We start from the raw sequence: 15965 nt of genomic DNA, 5'->3' as shown, positions 1-15965 counted from the left end.
ATTCAAACGTGACAAGATTTCTCGTTCAGAAAAAAAATGTCTCGTGGGTGCTACGCCTGGGGCGATAATTAAAAAAATGAATGAACCACGCTTGTTTGTTTTAACAACAAAATGTCACTGTGATAAAAAGTCCCATAAGACCAGAAGCTAGGTGGAGAACTGTGGCTAGCAAAATAGCGAGCTGCCAGCAGTGACAGCTAGTCAAAGAATGTGAACAAAAAAAGATGCAGGAAAAGTGGGATAGTCTGTGTCAAGCTGTCAAGCTGAAGCCATCAACGTTTGACAGACCAGTTTTGATTCTCCGGCAATACAGGACAAAGTGCGTCCCTTGTCGCCGCAATACGGGTGTCGGCAACACGTGTACGGTCTGCCGCCACACGCCGATCGGCTTTGAAAGGAATTTATCGTATATGCCGATCAGTTGTTTTCTCCAAAATAGAAATCGACCGATATTGATCGGTGGCCAATCGATCAGAGCATCCCTAATTTGACGTTTTGAAAAGCCCACAATTGAGTTGTTATTGTATTTGTATGCAGGCTTGTCACAATAACATTTTGCCACAATAACATTTTGCTGCTCGATAATTGTGCTACAAATTATTGTCGATAATCGACCTTATCAACAATATTTTTTGAGGCCATTTTTTTCATGAATTGTCGTAAGAGGTGTTGAACCACCAGATGGTACGAAAGTGTACCTTTGTGGTTTTGCAATGTAGCTAGTGACACTGTTTTGTTTATATATTTTTTTAATATTTGCTCTGAAACAGAGCGATACATACATATTACATTTATTTTTATTGAACGGCTAACCATTGCTGCTTGTTTTATGCACTTATCTACTTATCTAACCTTCAAAGCTCTCACCTTGTTGTTACTGTATCTTTATTTTCTTGTTTTTTGAACATGAAGGAAAATATTTGGGTCACCTTTTAGCTGAGAAAGTCTTCCTGAAGTAACTCTTTTCCTATTTCTTGTCTTCATGCAGGCCAGTGAGCTGCCCTTGGAGGACCTGCTGGCACTGTATGGCTACGCGGTGTCCGATCCAGCCAAGCAGAACTGTCATGTTGCCGCCACTCTGCCGGACGTGACTCTAGACAAGGTGAGATGGCGCACATCATGTCTAAGGTTTGCATCCGTCTAAGGTTTGCTGTCGTCTCCAGAAGCGGATAACTGAGGACATCTTTCCAGGAGAAGAGGGAGTAGAATCGTCCGCTGATGATCTCACACCTTCAGTCACCTCCAACGCCTCAGATCTGCTTCAACTGCCGGGTAAGTCGTACGCAAAATGGAAATTCTGTGTCTGGGAATTTTCTCATTCATCTCTGCTCAAAGACTAGATAGGACAGCTCAGACTAGACTATACAGCCCTCAAACGTCAGCTGTCCTGCCTAGTCTTTGAGCATGAACTGATGAAGTCTCCTCAGATGAGAATCCATTGTCTTCTGTGTTATTGGGAGTAACGGCGTTAAAAAGCTTCCACTGATATCGACAGTGAAATGTGGTGTCTTATTATCTACTGTGTATCAACCGTTTGGATGTGGCTTCAGTCACCATTGTTCACTACTACTACTACTACACAGGAAGCTAAATAGGTAACCTAACCTAACCCCCTAACCTCAAACCCTAACACACTAATTACTTCCCTAACCCATTTATTAGTAATTCCATTCCATTAATTCAATTAGGAAAATGAGCACTGAGACCCATCCATTTTCTATGCCGTTTGTCCTCACTCAGTTTGTAGGGCTATGCTGGAGCCTATCCCAGCTGACTTTGGGCAAGAGGCGGGGTACACCCTGGTCTGGTTGCAAGCCAATCGCAGGACACATACAGTGGTGTGAAAAAGTGTTTGCGCCCACTCCTGATTTCTTGTTTTTTTGCATGTTTGTCACACTTGAAAGACGTGTGAAAAAAAGAAAACAGGAAGGGGGCAAAGCCTTTTTCACACCAGTGTATAAGCATTCACACTCACGTTCATACCTACGGACAATTTAGAGTCACCAATTAACCTAACCTGATTTTGGAACGAGGGAGGAAGCCGGCGTACCCGGAGAACACCCACACATGCATGGGGAGAACGGAGATGCCCAAATGGAGAGTCGAACCCAGATCTTCTCCATCTCCTGACTGTGTGGCCAACATGCTAACCACAAGCCTGTTGCTACACAAGTGAATAATAAAATGAGCTACACAGCACTTAAATGAACCTTGTGGTGTTTTCCCCCCTCAGCTGGTGACAAAGACACATACGTCTGCTCATCTGACGAGGATTCGGACAATATATCTCTTCCCTCCAATGAAGAACACAAGGTTACAATCGCGCACATTTTGACACGGCAGAAGCGGCCTGGCACCGACTTAACTAATGTCCATGACGTCCTTCCTAGGAGATCATGGTCGGTTCCACGTATCAGGCAACAATCCCTCCACTCAACCCGTATGCATACCAGGAAAGAGGTAGGAACCTGTTAATGAGATCAGTGCTACTTGTCTCATCCTCTGAATCAGAGTTTCCAGTCTTGTTCTGCTGTATGAATGGCAGCAGGTGGATGGACAGGTTCAGTTCATTTCATTGTTCTACCTGCCACAATATGGTGCCGGCATAGCTAGATGAACAAACAGGAAATAAATAATTTTCCGACCAATTGAGTGGAATTGGATCGTTTCCCGCGGCACGCCCGGTGATCTCTCGCGGCAAGCTAATGTGTGAATCGCTGCTCTAAGCTCCTTATTTCTCTCTGTCTGCCAACCTGACTGCCCTGCTTCCTGTGGGTCCAGCGTACACCAGCGAGGACCAGTTGCTGTGGAGACCAGACGCTCTGCCGGTGCAGGACGTGGAGGAGTTCTTGTTGCGTGCACAGAGCCCACGTGGCCAGGAGGGGGCGGTCTGCAAACAAAAGTGTGCCAGCACGGTCCGAGACAATGAACAGGTACTGCTGAGTAGTCGGTTCTCCTTGTTTGTCTTTATTTAACCTTTTCTGGTCTCCTGTATGTTGCCAGGCGCTGTATGAACTGGTGAAATGCAACTTCAACGCAGATGAGGCACTGCGACGTTTACGCTTCAATGTGAAAGTGTTGAGCGGTAGGTGTCTTTTAGATGGGAGAGAAGTGCAAAGACTCGCTTGCATATTCTCCCTGCAGTGGTCCGCCATTTTGTGTGGCGATGGCGTGCCCAAGCCTTGTCCAAAGGTCGATGTAAATCCAATATGTATCCCGTTGACGGCAGTCTGAGCGGTCAGGTCGCATATATTCGACCTACACGTCATGGAAAAGCTTGGTTTACCTACCGTGCAAGACTTTGGTAACGGGACTCACCGATGTCGGCAATAGTTCTTCTGATTTTTAGAAAGTGTCAGCGAAGCAGCTCACGGCAGTGTCCCACCACATCTGCCACCTTCACACTTCTCGGAACAGATGTCGCAGCCTCCATGAACTGCCGTAGCCAAAATTCTTACCCTCTTTCTTCTCCTCCATGCAATCGTTGAGCTAAGAAACATTGGCTCCTGTTGCACAAAATGCTTGAAATTGCCACAAAGGCGTTAAACCACCTTTTTGGCTAAGAGAGCCATGAAAGCCACATTTTTTAAAATGTATTTTAAAGAGAGAGACGTATTATATTTTAGAATATAGTAAGGCTCTGCATTTATTGTTTTTAATAATGTTACACTCAAGCTAATCAATAAATAAAATACTTCTTAGCATTAATGTGACTTGTGACCATCTGTGAATGGCTTTTCGTGCCTCGCTATTGCTAAAGAACCTGCTCTCTCCACGAAGGCGAAGTCCTGCATCCATTCGTGCTGACATGTACGGTGCTCCTCATCTTCCTTTTCGAGAGCTAGGCCGAATGTTTACTTCTTGACCTCTCAATCACCCCACAAGCTAACGCGTTACCCAATTATAATCGTTCTCTGGCGTCTGTCCTGGAAAGGACACACTCAGAAGGACAGTTGTCATGCACATCCGCACCAATTGGATACAACTTCAGGTCAAATCTATCCCCACCCTTTCTGTTTCTTTTGTTTTTCTACTTTATTGCCTCCTTCCTGCTCTTTGCACATTCTTTATCTGCAGCTGTGAGAAAATATAGATTTGTCTTTCTTCTTCTCTGGAGTTCAATATCTTGTAGAACCCTTGCAAATAGAGGGATTAATGGAGCTTTATGGGTGATGCCTGCTGTTTTGTGCCACCACTGCTTCACGGATGGGGGAAGTGGTGGTGACAGTGCGGGAACAATGCGGGAACAATGCGTCTTGTCGTGCACTAAACATAACACGACTTGACAAGGTGGAAATAAGGCAGCATGGTCAGTTCGTGCCAATGCGCACCATTCTCGGTCACAAATTGCGTGCCAAGTGCGTCATTTATGCGTAAACAGAATGCAAACTAGTCTTGACGCTTCTCAGGCGAGCCATGAATACCTAGTAAGTGACGCGTGCGGAGGCAAAATGCGTGCAAGTGTAAACGCTGCTTTATACCACCACGAGTACTTCATTCTGAGCAAGAACCGTGCACATGCAAATACTGGCCAGTTCTTCTTGAATGATTTGCATCATTTTCTAATTTATGCTGGTCTTCCCTGTTCTGCAGAAGAGCTGTGCGGCTGGAGTGAGGAGGAGTGTAGGAATTTTGAGCACGGCTATAAAGTTTACGGGAAAAACTTCCATCTCATTCAGGCTAATAAGGTGAGTGATGAGAAGGCTTGAGATGTTCACCATGACCTACATAGCCAGGGCTCGTTACACTCGGCTGGGGTCGCGTTTTAGAGCTGTTTAGCAAAACATATTTTCAGCCCTTTCACATAACTCCCCCTAAATGTCAGCACAATCCAGGGATGTCCATTGGGGATCATTTGTGGCCCATCACTGTTTTTTTTTTATTTTTTTATTCTAAAATTACAATTAAACAAGAAAAATTAACAAAAAAACAGCAAAAATGGCAGAAAAAGAGCTGAAATTGTAGGAGAATAAAGTCATAATGCAAGATAAAAGGTGTCATCTTACGGGAAAAAAGTCATAATTTGACTAGAAAGAAAATAGCGTAGTTTTTGGTGTATAAACTGCTACTTTTTTCTCACACTTTGAACCGTGCAGCTTAGGTAGGTAGGTACTGTAGATAGCATAAATTCCGGTGTATAACCTGGAGCCACTAAATTTAGAGGAAAAAACAGATTTGTACATAAAGAAGCCGCACATGTCCGCATCATAGAATGGCATATTGTAGCGCGCACGAGCCCGGGAGGACCGGGCAGCTCTTTATTTGACAGGAGCCAATCATAAGCTGTGAAAAAACTCATGACGAGCTTGTCGACTCAGAGGGAGCCAGAAGAGCCTGTAGGCAAGAGGGAGGCTGACGTTAATTGCAGCGCCCCAATGCAATGCAGTATGGCAAAACTCTTTGAGGTTTTTTTTCCCTTTTTGAACTTGTATTGGCGCATGTTTGTATATTTAGGGAATATACCTTGTGAGTGTTAAGTTGCTGTGTGGTGAGTTTAGTGTTCTTTGTAAGATGACAAGGTCAGTCAGACTGTTGTATATAATGACCTCCTGTGATTTCCAGTGGGTTGACAAGCTCATTGTGAGTTCACAGAAAGCTCGTGGTTGGCTCCTGCCAAAGAAAGAGCTACCGTTTCCTCACAGACTCGCAAGCAGCACAGCCATAAATTAGCCGCACCGCTGTATGAGCCACAGGGTTTGAAGTTAAAGAAAAAATTAGCGGCTTATACACCGGAATGTTATTCATCTCCAAGAGAAATCCACGTTCCCAGCAGCACGTAATCACTTAAAAATAAAACAAACAAGGCAAGATAGGAGAGAAAAAGAAAATAGAATAAGTCATGCAGCTAATGTGTGCTCACGTCCTGGTCTCGCGACATCTTGTGTGCTTCCGAGCAGTGCCCTCATCACGGAGAACGTGTGGAGTGGTGTCGGGAGGTCCATGCAGTAGACTGTAATACCAAATGTGACCAATAGATGTAGTTCTAGCCTCAGTAATGTTCAGCAAACGTGTGAAGAAGAGCCACTATTCTGGCGTGAGAACATGGAGGCGCATCGTTACGTTTTAATACCCCTCAAAAAGAGGTTTTCTAAAATCGGAATACTGTGAGAAACAAAACAAAGAATGAAGCTGCAAATTTTGGAAAATTCGGTTGGGGAAAAAGTTATAACTTTTTTTATAAACCCGAACGCCCCATCCCAAAGACACATCTATATGTCTTTTGTGGGTTTTTTAGAGGCAAAAAGAGGCGATGACGCAGCTGCAAATTAGTGGATGTCACTTTTAGAACAGTTTTAAGACATAAAAATGGCCACAAGGGGGCACAAATGAATTTGATAAGAGCTAGACATGTGCATTTCAATGGAGAAAACATCCATGACAGGAAGGAGGAAGTGCGAGAATGTGTAGGAGTGTAGCGTGCAGAAGGTTACGCATTGTAGGGACATTTTAACGCATGCACACACACGCAAGAACACATAGTTCAGTTCCAAACGTGAAAATTGTAAATATTGTATTGTATTGTATGTACTTTATTTATCCCACAGCGGGGAAATTTACTTGTTACAGCAGCAAGACAAGTAAAGAGAACAGTGTAAAGAAAAAAAATAGTTCATTGTGTTACATTTGTAAATAAATTGTTGTTTGGATGTAAAACAAGCCTTTTTGTGTTGTTTATGTTGTGGTATAGTTGTTTAGATATTTGCGCTGTCACAAAAGCAAAAATCTTTGTGTCAAAGTTATGCTTGAAATGTATCTTTTCAAAAAAGCTGGTTTCTCCCTTTATTAGTCAGGAGCTGATACTTTCCTGAAACTTACCTATGTTCTACTGCTGATTACTAAAGAACGCAAAATGGTAGAAACACACTTTTTGCTTCTGATGAAACATGGGAGTCTAATGTTTCTTTTGCTAGGTTCCATGTTTATATAACCATAGAACACAATATTCTGTGTGTATTCAGTTGAAAGATCCGTTTAAATGGCCGCTCCTGAAGGGGTTGTCTTTGAAAAATGGATGGGGGTAAATGAGTTAAGAGAACAAAGTCATAATATTACAAATATTACTAAGTCGTCATTTTTGCAAGAATAAAGTCCCAATACAAAAAAAAATGCTGAAAAACAAAACTGAAAATATAATTTAACATAATATAAAAAAAAAAAAAACAGCGTGTTGTTGTTTTCTTTCATTTAAATGTACATATTCTAGCATAGCTACACGGCTTGGTTAAAAAATGTTCGATATCAACGTGGCCCCTCCATCATTTGATTTTTCAGCATGCGACCCTCGATGGGGGGGAAAAAAAAGTTTGGACACCGCTGGTATAAATACATATAATGTGTCTGTCCTTTCACATACACACATTATGTCAATGTCAATGTCTGCCCTTCCGCCTACAATATCAACAGAATGTGTCATCAAGTCACCTCACAGGTGGCTTCCACACCCCTCCTCGTCCCGTGTACGCGTAACCAACATGGCTGTTTCTCCCCCAGGTACGAACCCGCTCTGTGGGGGAGTGTGTGGAGTACTATTACATGTGGAAGAAGTCTGAGCGGCACGAGTTGTTCACCCAGCAAGCCACCAGGATCACCCGCAAGAAGTGCACCTTGCAGTCAGGGAGCATGTGAGTTCTAACCAGTCCTCATGCTCATCAGCTGCAGTCCCACAGCAGTGGTTCCCAAACCTTCCACAGTCTCCTACCCCTGCAGAGATCTGACTGGAAGCAATGTACCCCCTATACCTGCACACTTCGAAAACCTAAACATCTTTGATACATTGTTACCTCTGCCAAGCGCAGCGCCGAGGTTATGTTTTGGCCCGTGCTTATCTGTTTGTGTTCAGAATAACTTGAAAAGTTCTGAATGGATTTAGATGAAATTTTCAGGAATTGTCGGAAATGGGATATGGAAGAACTGATTACATTTTGGTGGGGATCCGGATCACCGTCTAGATTCAATTTTTTTCAATGTTGAAGTATTCTTTAACATAGCGAGATAGGACCATTTTTGGCATTTGTGCATGTAACTCCACAAAAAAAATGGTCAGAGCACTTGTTCGGGACATTTAGCCTTCTCGGCACATTGCTCTATCATGGTTCTTGTAAAGATGTTCCTTCATAGCAGTCATCAGTGAAATGATCACTGCAAAGAACAGAACTCGAGATGGGCGTCCATCTGTCTCTCCTTCTCTGCACTTGCTTCGTCCATTGTTGTCTTAAACCTTCCTCTTTTGGAAAAGAAAACAAACTTACAGCATCACTGGAATACGGTGAACATCCAGCAGCAACACAACATTTTGGCACGACTACTGTTTTGATGAAAATGATACTGAACCAAGTCCACCATCTACCTCCACAAGCGTTTGTTTACGCTGCTTCAGCTGAGAGGTGTCACCCCGATGACGCCACTTCCGAAATGAGCTAGCTCGTTATTGTTCACTTTCGAAAATGGAACAATGTAGAACATAATTACAACAAGATATAACATATTTAAGCAAAGTTGATGAATCATGTCAGGGACCCTTTAAGGAGGAAAACCAGCCCAGAAAGTGTTTGTATTCCTCTGGAGATCTTTGTCACACTTTATTTTGGTTCACATTTGGTGTGTTTACAACAGCATTTGAGTCTTAACATTGCTCAAAATGTCATCTGCTTTCAAATGAGACTCTAATCGTGCTTTCATTAGCTCAAGTACTAGAATGCATGAGAAAACCCAGAAGATTGGAGGTCAGAAACCTTTCTTTAGATATCCTGGAGGCTAATGGCTAACAGCGTTCATACTGACCTGCTTTCCTGTCTTACGTGCTGCAGGGAAGAAGGAGACCAGGACGGGGATGCTGGTGGCACGGAGGGGAGCAATAACTCCGCTGCCTTGTTGTCACGCAGCTCCACAATCTCGGGAAAGCTGGCGCCCCCTTTACCGCCGACGTCGAGCCTGGAACTGGACAAAGCAGGTGAAAACCGATAAAGGAACGGCACAATAATGGAGAACATTTGGCCAAAATCCATCCTGGGTCATTGACCGACCCAATCCTGTCGCACCGCGCTTTAGCCGACCCGCACCCTTACTGCTCGAGGACTCGTGTGTGCCATCACTTCATGATGCAACACTGGATTCCGTCCTTCTATTGTGCAACGTGGCTGTTGTCATTCATAACTGGCGGGTTTATTATATAATATGGCTGTCAAAAATAGCACGTTAACGTTAACAATTTCTTCTTTTTTTGCATGTTTGTTACACGTAAATGTTCCAGATCATCCAACAAATGTAAATATTAGTCAATGACAACACAGCTCAACACTTTATGCACTTTTTAAAAGAAACTTTTTATTATTAAGGGAGAAAAACAATCCAAAGCTACATGGCCCTGTGTGAAGAAAAGGGATTGTGCCCCACTTTTAAAACATAACTTAACTGTGGTTTTATCACACCTGAGTTCAGTTTCTCCAGCCACACCCAGGCCTGATTGCTGCCACATGTGTTCTCAATCAAGAAATCACTTAAATAGGACCTGCCTTAGTGGAGTAGACCAAAAGATCCCCAAAAGTCAGACATCATGCAGAGATTGAAAGAAATTCTGGCACAAATAAGAAAAAGTAGTTGAGATTTGTTTAATAGTGTGTAGAAGGTTCTAAAGCCATTTCCAAAGCTTTGGGACTCCAGCCAACCACAGTGAGAGCCATTATCCACAAATGGCCAAAACATGGAACAGTGGTGAACCTTCCCAGGAGTGGCCGGCCAACCAAAAGGCCCCCGAGAGCGCAGCGACGACTCATCCGAGAGGTCACAAAAGACCCCACAATAACATCCAAAGAACTGCAAGCCTGGGTGTGGCTGGAGAAACTGAACTCAGGTGTGATAAAACCACAGTTAAGTTGTGTTTTAAAAGGGGGGCAGTCACTTTTCCACACAGGGCCATATAGCTTTGGATCTTTTTTCTCTCTTAATAATAAAAAGTTTCATTTAAAAAGTGCATTTTGTGTTGAGTTGTGTTGTCATTGACTAATATTTACATTTGTTTGATGATCTGAAACATTTAAGTGTGACTAACATGCAAAAAAGAAGGGTCAGAGTGCCCACACCAGTCATGCAAAAGTGACTTTCGCTGTTTGAATTGTAAATAATGTCTGCAGCAGGAAGTAGTTGTCTCCTTTCGTGCGTCTGTCTGTAAAGCATTTCCATCCCACATTTTCATTTGCACTTATCGTATGTGTTTTATGTTACATGTTGATTTTGTTCACATGCTTTGTGTTTTGTTTTGAATCCTCTTCGGTTCTGTTAATCGTTTTATGCATTTCCTCCCCCCCACCTCCACGATGTGTCTGGTTTGATGTCTGTCTGCGTGCACGCATGCGTGGTTCCCACCTGTTTTGACGCCGGCAGAGGAGGAGGGTCGCCCACGGCGCAGACGGACTCCCCGCTTTCACTTAAAGCCGTGACCTCGATGTGGTCAGGCCACAGAAAGCAGGTTGCGCCTGCAGGTAAAGAAAGAGGGAGGGTCCATCACAGCAGATCCACAGCAGCCACGAATGGCCAAAAACCACGGGTCGTTAAATGTGTGGGGGCTTCCCAGCATGCCTTGCGGGTGAGGGATTTTCTACCAATAAATGGCCTAAGTATGGAGACGAGAAGCACAAAATGGTGGAATTTCACACACACAAAAAATAATGTTTTTTGTAAAAAAAAAAAAAAAAAAAATCTAAATATCGATACTTTCAATACGGTGACCGATCATAAACAGAGCCATGTGTGAATCGTGAATAAAGTTTTCGTTCTTCATGTAGTTCTTAACTCATTCAATCCCAGCCATGTTTCAAAAGATGACCCCTTCATAGCGGCCATTTTAGACCATTTTGACTGATGTTTCAAGGCACACAGCACATTGTGTTGTACGGTTATGTAAACATGGAACCTACCAAAACAAACATTACACTCCCCTCTTTCATCAGGAAAAAAAAGTTTGTTTCTACCATTTTGTGTTCTTTAGTAATGAGCAGTAGAACATAGGTAAGTTTCAGGAAAATATCAGTTCCTGACTAAAAAAGGGGAAACGTTTCTAGCATAACTTTCACTCTGACGCAAATATGTTGTGCTTTTGTGACTGTGCCACAACATAAACAACACAAAAAAGGCTTAGTTTATATCAAAATAACAATTTATTTACAAATATAACACCATCAACTATTTACAATTTTCGTTAAAATGTCCCTACAATGGGTAACCTTCTGCACACTACACGCTTCCTCCTTCCTGTCATGTGTGTTTCCTCCGCCCACGTGATCCATGCCGAGCTCTTTTCAAATGCACTTCTGCCACCCTGCGGTCCTTCTCATGGCTTAAAATTGTTCTAAAAAGTGACATCCATGAGCGGGGAGTTGCATCATCACCTATTTTTGTTTCTCGCACAAAAAAATGTAAAAGACGTATCAATACATTGTTGGGACCGGGTGTTCGGGTTGATAAAAAGGTATCAGTCGGTCTTTGCTATTGAATGAGTTAATCATCAATTCATAAATAAAACCCATCTTGCACACCGACCCATTTTCCCCAAGAAATGCAGCTCTTTAACTCTGTTGGAAAGCCAGCATTTCAAGAAACGCTGCAAATGTTAGATGGAGCCAGTTGCGTGTGCAGAAATGCAGAAAACAATTCTAAATGCATATCAGTGATGAATGAAAGGGATAAATGTTTACTTCTACCGCCACTGGAGTCGCCCAAAGACACCATGTGGCAGCCAGATCAACACGGACACCACCTTCATGTTTTGCCATGAGGTATTTCTTGAACTCAGTCGTGTTTCTTGCCTCAAGTTTCTGCTTGAAATGGAGCCAAAGAAAGTTGGAAGTGTCCGCATTTTGGCAATGGTGGGAAACAAGATTGAATTCAAGAAAAAACTCATGGCAAAACAGGAAGGTGGTGTCCGTGTTGATCTCGGTGCCACAGTGTGCCTTTGGTAGCCATCACGTCTAAAATGAAGGTAAAGCTAAGTTTCAATGTTCATTTGTCCCTTTCACTCATCATTTTATATGCATTTAGAATTGCTTTATGCAGCAAAACTAAAAAAAAAAACAAAACATGTTTTGTGTTTACATTTTTGAGACTTGTGGCGTAACTGTGTTAGTCAGCAAAGAACTACAGAGTCAACTGCTGATGACATCGTAGACCGGTGACGGAGCTGACTTTCGGACGGCGATGCCGTAACATGCTGTTAGCATGCTAACACCAAAAATGAAAACACTGTCTAAGTTTATACCTTTTGGAAAATAGCACAAAAAAAGCGAGCATGCTAATTTCAGAACGCTATCAATGCTAACATGCTAGCTGTTAGCATGCTGACATCTAGGATAATAGCACTTAGTCTTGCAATTTTATGCATATGAAAATACCCTAACATGTTAACTGTTAACAACACCTAACATAAAAACCCTAAGTGTCTATGTAAGTTTATTAAAATTGCATTATTAAAATTGTAAAAAGCTAAAATGCTAATGTTAGCCTGCAATGTTAGTGCTTATTATTTATGTACATTTATACCTATACAAATGGCTTAATGCTAACATACTAACTTTGGCATGCCAGCAATGTTGACATGCTAACAGGTGTTACCATGCTAACACCTGAAATAGAAGGTCGACTGTTTTAAATGTTATTTTCTCTTATTATGTCTACTAAATTGTACTATATTGGGTAATAGGGGTGTAAAGGTGACTGTAGGGGTGTTATTTCATGTCTAGAGGGCTCTAATGATGTTAAGAAGCGTATTTAGAAGGTGGTAGACAGGTTTTCTATGCCATGACTACCAAAGTATTCCATTTGTAAAGATGATGTGTGACGTTCTATCATCCAGATGAAGAACTGCTGACGGGGCTGTGTGGCGACGGATGTCCTCAGAACCCGTTTGGCCGCCCCTTCCCTCCATCTGCAGATCAGAGGGATTTCCTCCCAGGCAGTTGTCCCGCAGGTCCGGTCCGGCCGGAGCAGCGGTGCGCCCGCGAGGACCTTCTGACCTGCGGGGACCATCACCACCCCCCGGGCTTCTTCCAGTTCCACGTGAGTGACGGTCCTTTCGTTCCCGAAGAGGCCGACTGCGGAGCGGCAGGAGATGTGACTGACCCCGGGTGGGACTTCACCTGCTTTGGGCCTCCTCTGCCCCGCCTACTGACTTCCTGTCCACCTTCCCTGCCCCTCCCGACCAGCGACAGCACTTGGGAAAATCCAAATGGACTTTGAATCCCTTCTAAAAGCAACCAGAACAAAAGGAACTGGCAATACTCGGGCAGCTCGGCACGTTGAAGCAATAAGAGCGAGGCACACTTCTTTTTTACTCCAGCACGCAGAGATCACTTTATTTCCACCCCGACGTCCCCCATCCTCGCTCAAAGTCTTCTTCCGTCTCTTTCCCAACACATTTTACTCTTCAGTGCCGCTCGCTGCTCGGCAGGTGTAGCCAGATTAGCAGATTAGCATGAGGTCATAGTCCACACCAGGCTGGCTCGTGTGCTCGACTTCCTGCTGGCAAGCCAAAGACTTTCTGAGAAGAAGAGCGTGACACAGCTGCAACGCTGGCGTCCCGTCCTTCATTCCTTCTGTTCTTACCCGTCTTTGCCCAGATTATCTACACAAAATGTACCCCCATCCAATCCAGATTACGCGGCGCACATGGGCGTTACTAAATGATCAACTGGATTAGCACACAATATGATCCAGTATAGAATGGATGCACGCAGATTATGTCCTGGATATACGCTTGATTGACCCAGATTACAGCCAAGATTAGCGTGGACTAGCCAGGGTATGAATTTGGCTGATCCAAATGATTAGACTGGACTAGCACAGATTATGATTAGAGTCCTTGATTTGCCCGGTTTATACCCAGGACTAACCTAGACTACCCGAGGACGTCTTCTGCCATATAAACGTGGACGAGCATTGAGATTATATGCTGTGATGTCAACCTCACCATCCTAGATTATACCCAGGGTTGAACTCCACTAGCTCAGACTATAACCTGGGGGTATAGCAGGAGTTAAAGAGCAGCGTTTTGGGGCATAAACCAGATTATACCCAGATTTCAGACGGGACAACCCAGATTAGAGAGCCAGGGTATACATTTGACAGGCCCAAATTATAGCAAGACTTAGTCCGGACGACCCTGGAGGGAGGACCTGCATCAATATAAACATCACCAGGCCAAACTGTACCCGGGATTAAAGTGGGCTAGCCCAGATTAGTGTCAATTTGGCTGGACTAGGATGACATTTGGGGTTAATCTGGGCTAGTCTCTCCTACAATTTGAGGACCTGCAGTATAAACGTCACCAGGCCGGTCTGTACCCAGGATTAAAGTGGACTAGGCCAAATTATAGTGCCAGGGTGTACATTTGATTGTACGTGTTGGGGTTCATCTGTAGGAGCCTCCAATAAATTGTACGAACCTGCAACGTAAGCATCGCTGATCCAGACTCCCGCCAACGTTGACTTGGATTAAAAAAATCCCTGAGATAAAATCAGCGAGTCCCGCTTTTTCAATCCTAAAGGTGAAATATTTGCTTCATGCTAATAAAAGTGCAACGTTTCATGAGGATTTCCATTCATGTTTTTGTTTTTAAAGAATCGATTTGATGGCTTTACTCCGCAGAACAAAGCTGAACTTCCACGTCGAGCTGGTTGCTGCCGGTTATTTCTTGGATTATTTCTCATCTCGTGATGTAACGCAAACATTTCAGGGAACAGGATGTTGCTTGTTTGTGTCAATCTTCCATCTCTTCTATTTATTTCTTCCTGTTTTGGTTTTGCTTTTGTAAGAATTTCAGCTCGCTCGCTCTGAACACGAGCGGATGTTTGAAGGACGAGACCGAGTGTGTTCTTCTCTTTTTACCTGGACTCGTGCTTTTCATGTACCGCTCCAATTGTTGAATGAATTATTATATTTTGTAAAAAAATAAATAAATCAATTAAACTCAACAGTTGTGGGATATTTAAAAAAATAAATAAAAACTTTATTTACTTTTTGTAGAAACAATATAGGCTGATGTTTAAAAAATATAAAATAAATCAATAAATAGAATATATAAATATGTAATTAGTTTTTCCTCACATTTCGTAAATTATATGTCAAATTCCTCCCATTTTATGCGGTGGCCGGCAGCCTGTCATGACTAGAAATAACCAGAAGGGGGCAGAAAGTGATTGAAAATGCTTTCCTGCATGGTCGCGGTGAAAAGGCTGCATTTGACTTCCATTTCACTCTTGCAAGTCGTGTTTTTGTCAGTTTACTTGAATCACTTCAACAAATTAACATCCATTTAAAATGATACAAAATAGAAACATGCAAAATTCCCGTGTCATGCTGCTGTCCACTCTAGTATTACTAATTCTACACTCCTGGCAGGGCTTTTTAACGCTCTTGTTTTGGACGACTCAAGTCTTTATGTCTTTGATTTCTTGTCCTAAGACCCGAGCTTGCTAGCGCACGTCCTTGTAGCCTAATAGTTGTCATTCATTGTGTAATAGGAGTGTACATGCTCATTTTAGCAATGCTAACGTGCGAGGTGTGAGCATGCTGACACCTAGCATAATAGCGCTTAGTCTTGATGTAACTTTAGGAGTGTACGTGCTGATTTTAGAATGCTAGCGATGTTAACATGCTAGCTGTTAGCATGCTGACACCTAGCATAATAGCGCTTAGTCTTGATGTAAGTTTAAGAGAATACAAGGTAATTTTAGAATGCTAGCAATGCTAACATGTTAGCTGTTAGCATGCTAACACCTAACATGAAAACTACGACATTTTTTTGTCGTAATATTATGACTTTTTTCGTGTAAATTCCTGAATTTTTTTCTAGTAAATTTACATCTTTATTCTAGTAAATTTAGGTCTTTTTCACTTGTAAATTTATGACTTCATTCTCGTAAAATTACGATTTTATTCTTGTAATATTACAACTTTTTTCCCTGTAAATATACTAC

The 15965-nt window shown here is 42.8% G+C and overlaps 1 protein-coding gene across 5 annotated transcripts in view; it reads left to right on the top strand.

The window, feature by feature from the left end:
- mier2 (mesoderm induction early response 1, family member 2) overlaps window positions 1-14906 on the top strand; it is a 40473-nt gene extending 25567 nt beyond the window's left edge. For 3 of the 5 annotated variants that reach the window (XM_054789246.1, XM_054789244.1, XM_054789245.1), the window contains exons 3-12: window positions 989-1102; window positions 1164-1272; window positions 2234-2313; window positions 2391-2460; window positions 2782-2933; window positions 3004-3085; window positions 4594-4688; window positions 7492-7622; window positions 8808-8950; window positions 12845-14906. In XM_054789246.1, coding sequence (XP_054645221.1) covers window positions 989-1102; window positions 1164-1272; window positions 2234-2313; window positions 2391-2460; window positions 2782-2933; window positions 3004-3085; window positions 4594-4688; window positions 7492-7622; window positions 8808-8950; window positions 12845-13227 — 1359 coding nt within the window. In that variant the 3' untranslated portion in view covers window positions 13228-14906. Of the gene's footprint in view, window positions 1-988; window positions 1103-1163; window positions 1273-2233; window positions 2314-2390; window positions 2461-2781; window positions 2934-3003; window positions 3086-4593; window positions 4689-7491; window positions 7623-8807; window positions 8951-10380; window positions 10479-12844 lie in introns of all 5 variants that reach the window. The other 2 variants (XM_054789248.1, XM_054789247.1) reach the window with 2 other exon arrangements.
- The last annotated feature ends 1059 nt before the right edge of the window (window positions 14907-15965 follow it).

This window comes from Dunckerocampus dactyliophorus, chromosome 10 (assembly GCF_027744805.1).
Source record: "Dunckerocampus dactyliophorus isolate RoL2022-P2 chromosome 10, RoL_Ddac_1.1, whole genome shotgun sequence".
NCBI lineage: Eukaryota > Metazoa > Chordata > Actinopteri > Syngnathiformes > Syngnathidae > Dunckerocampus > Dunckerocampus dactyliophorus.
This window is presented reverse-complemented; position numbering and strand designations above follow the sequence as displayed.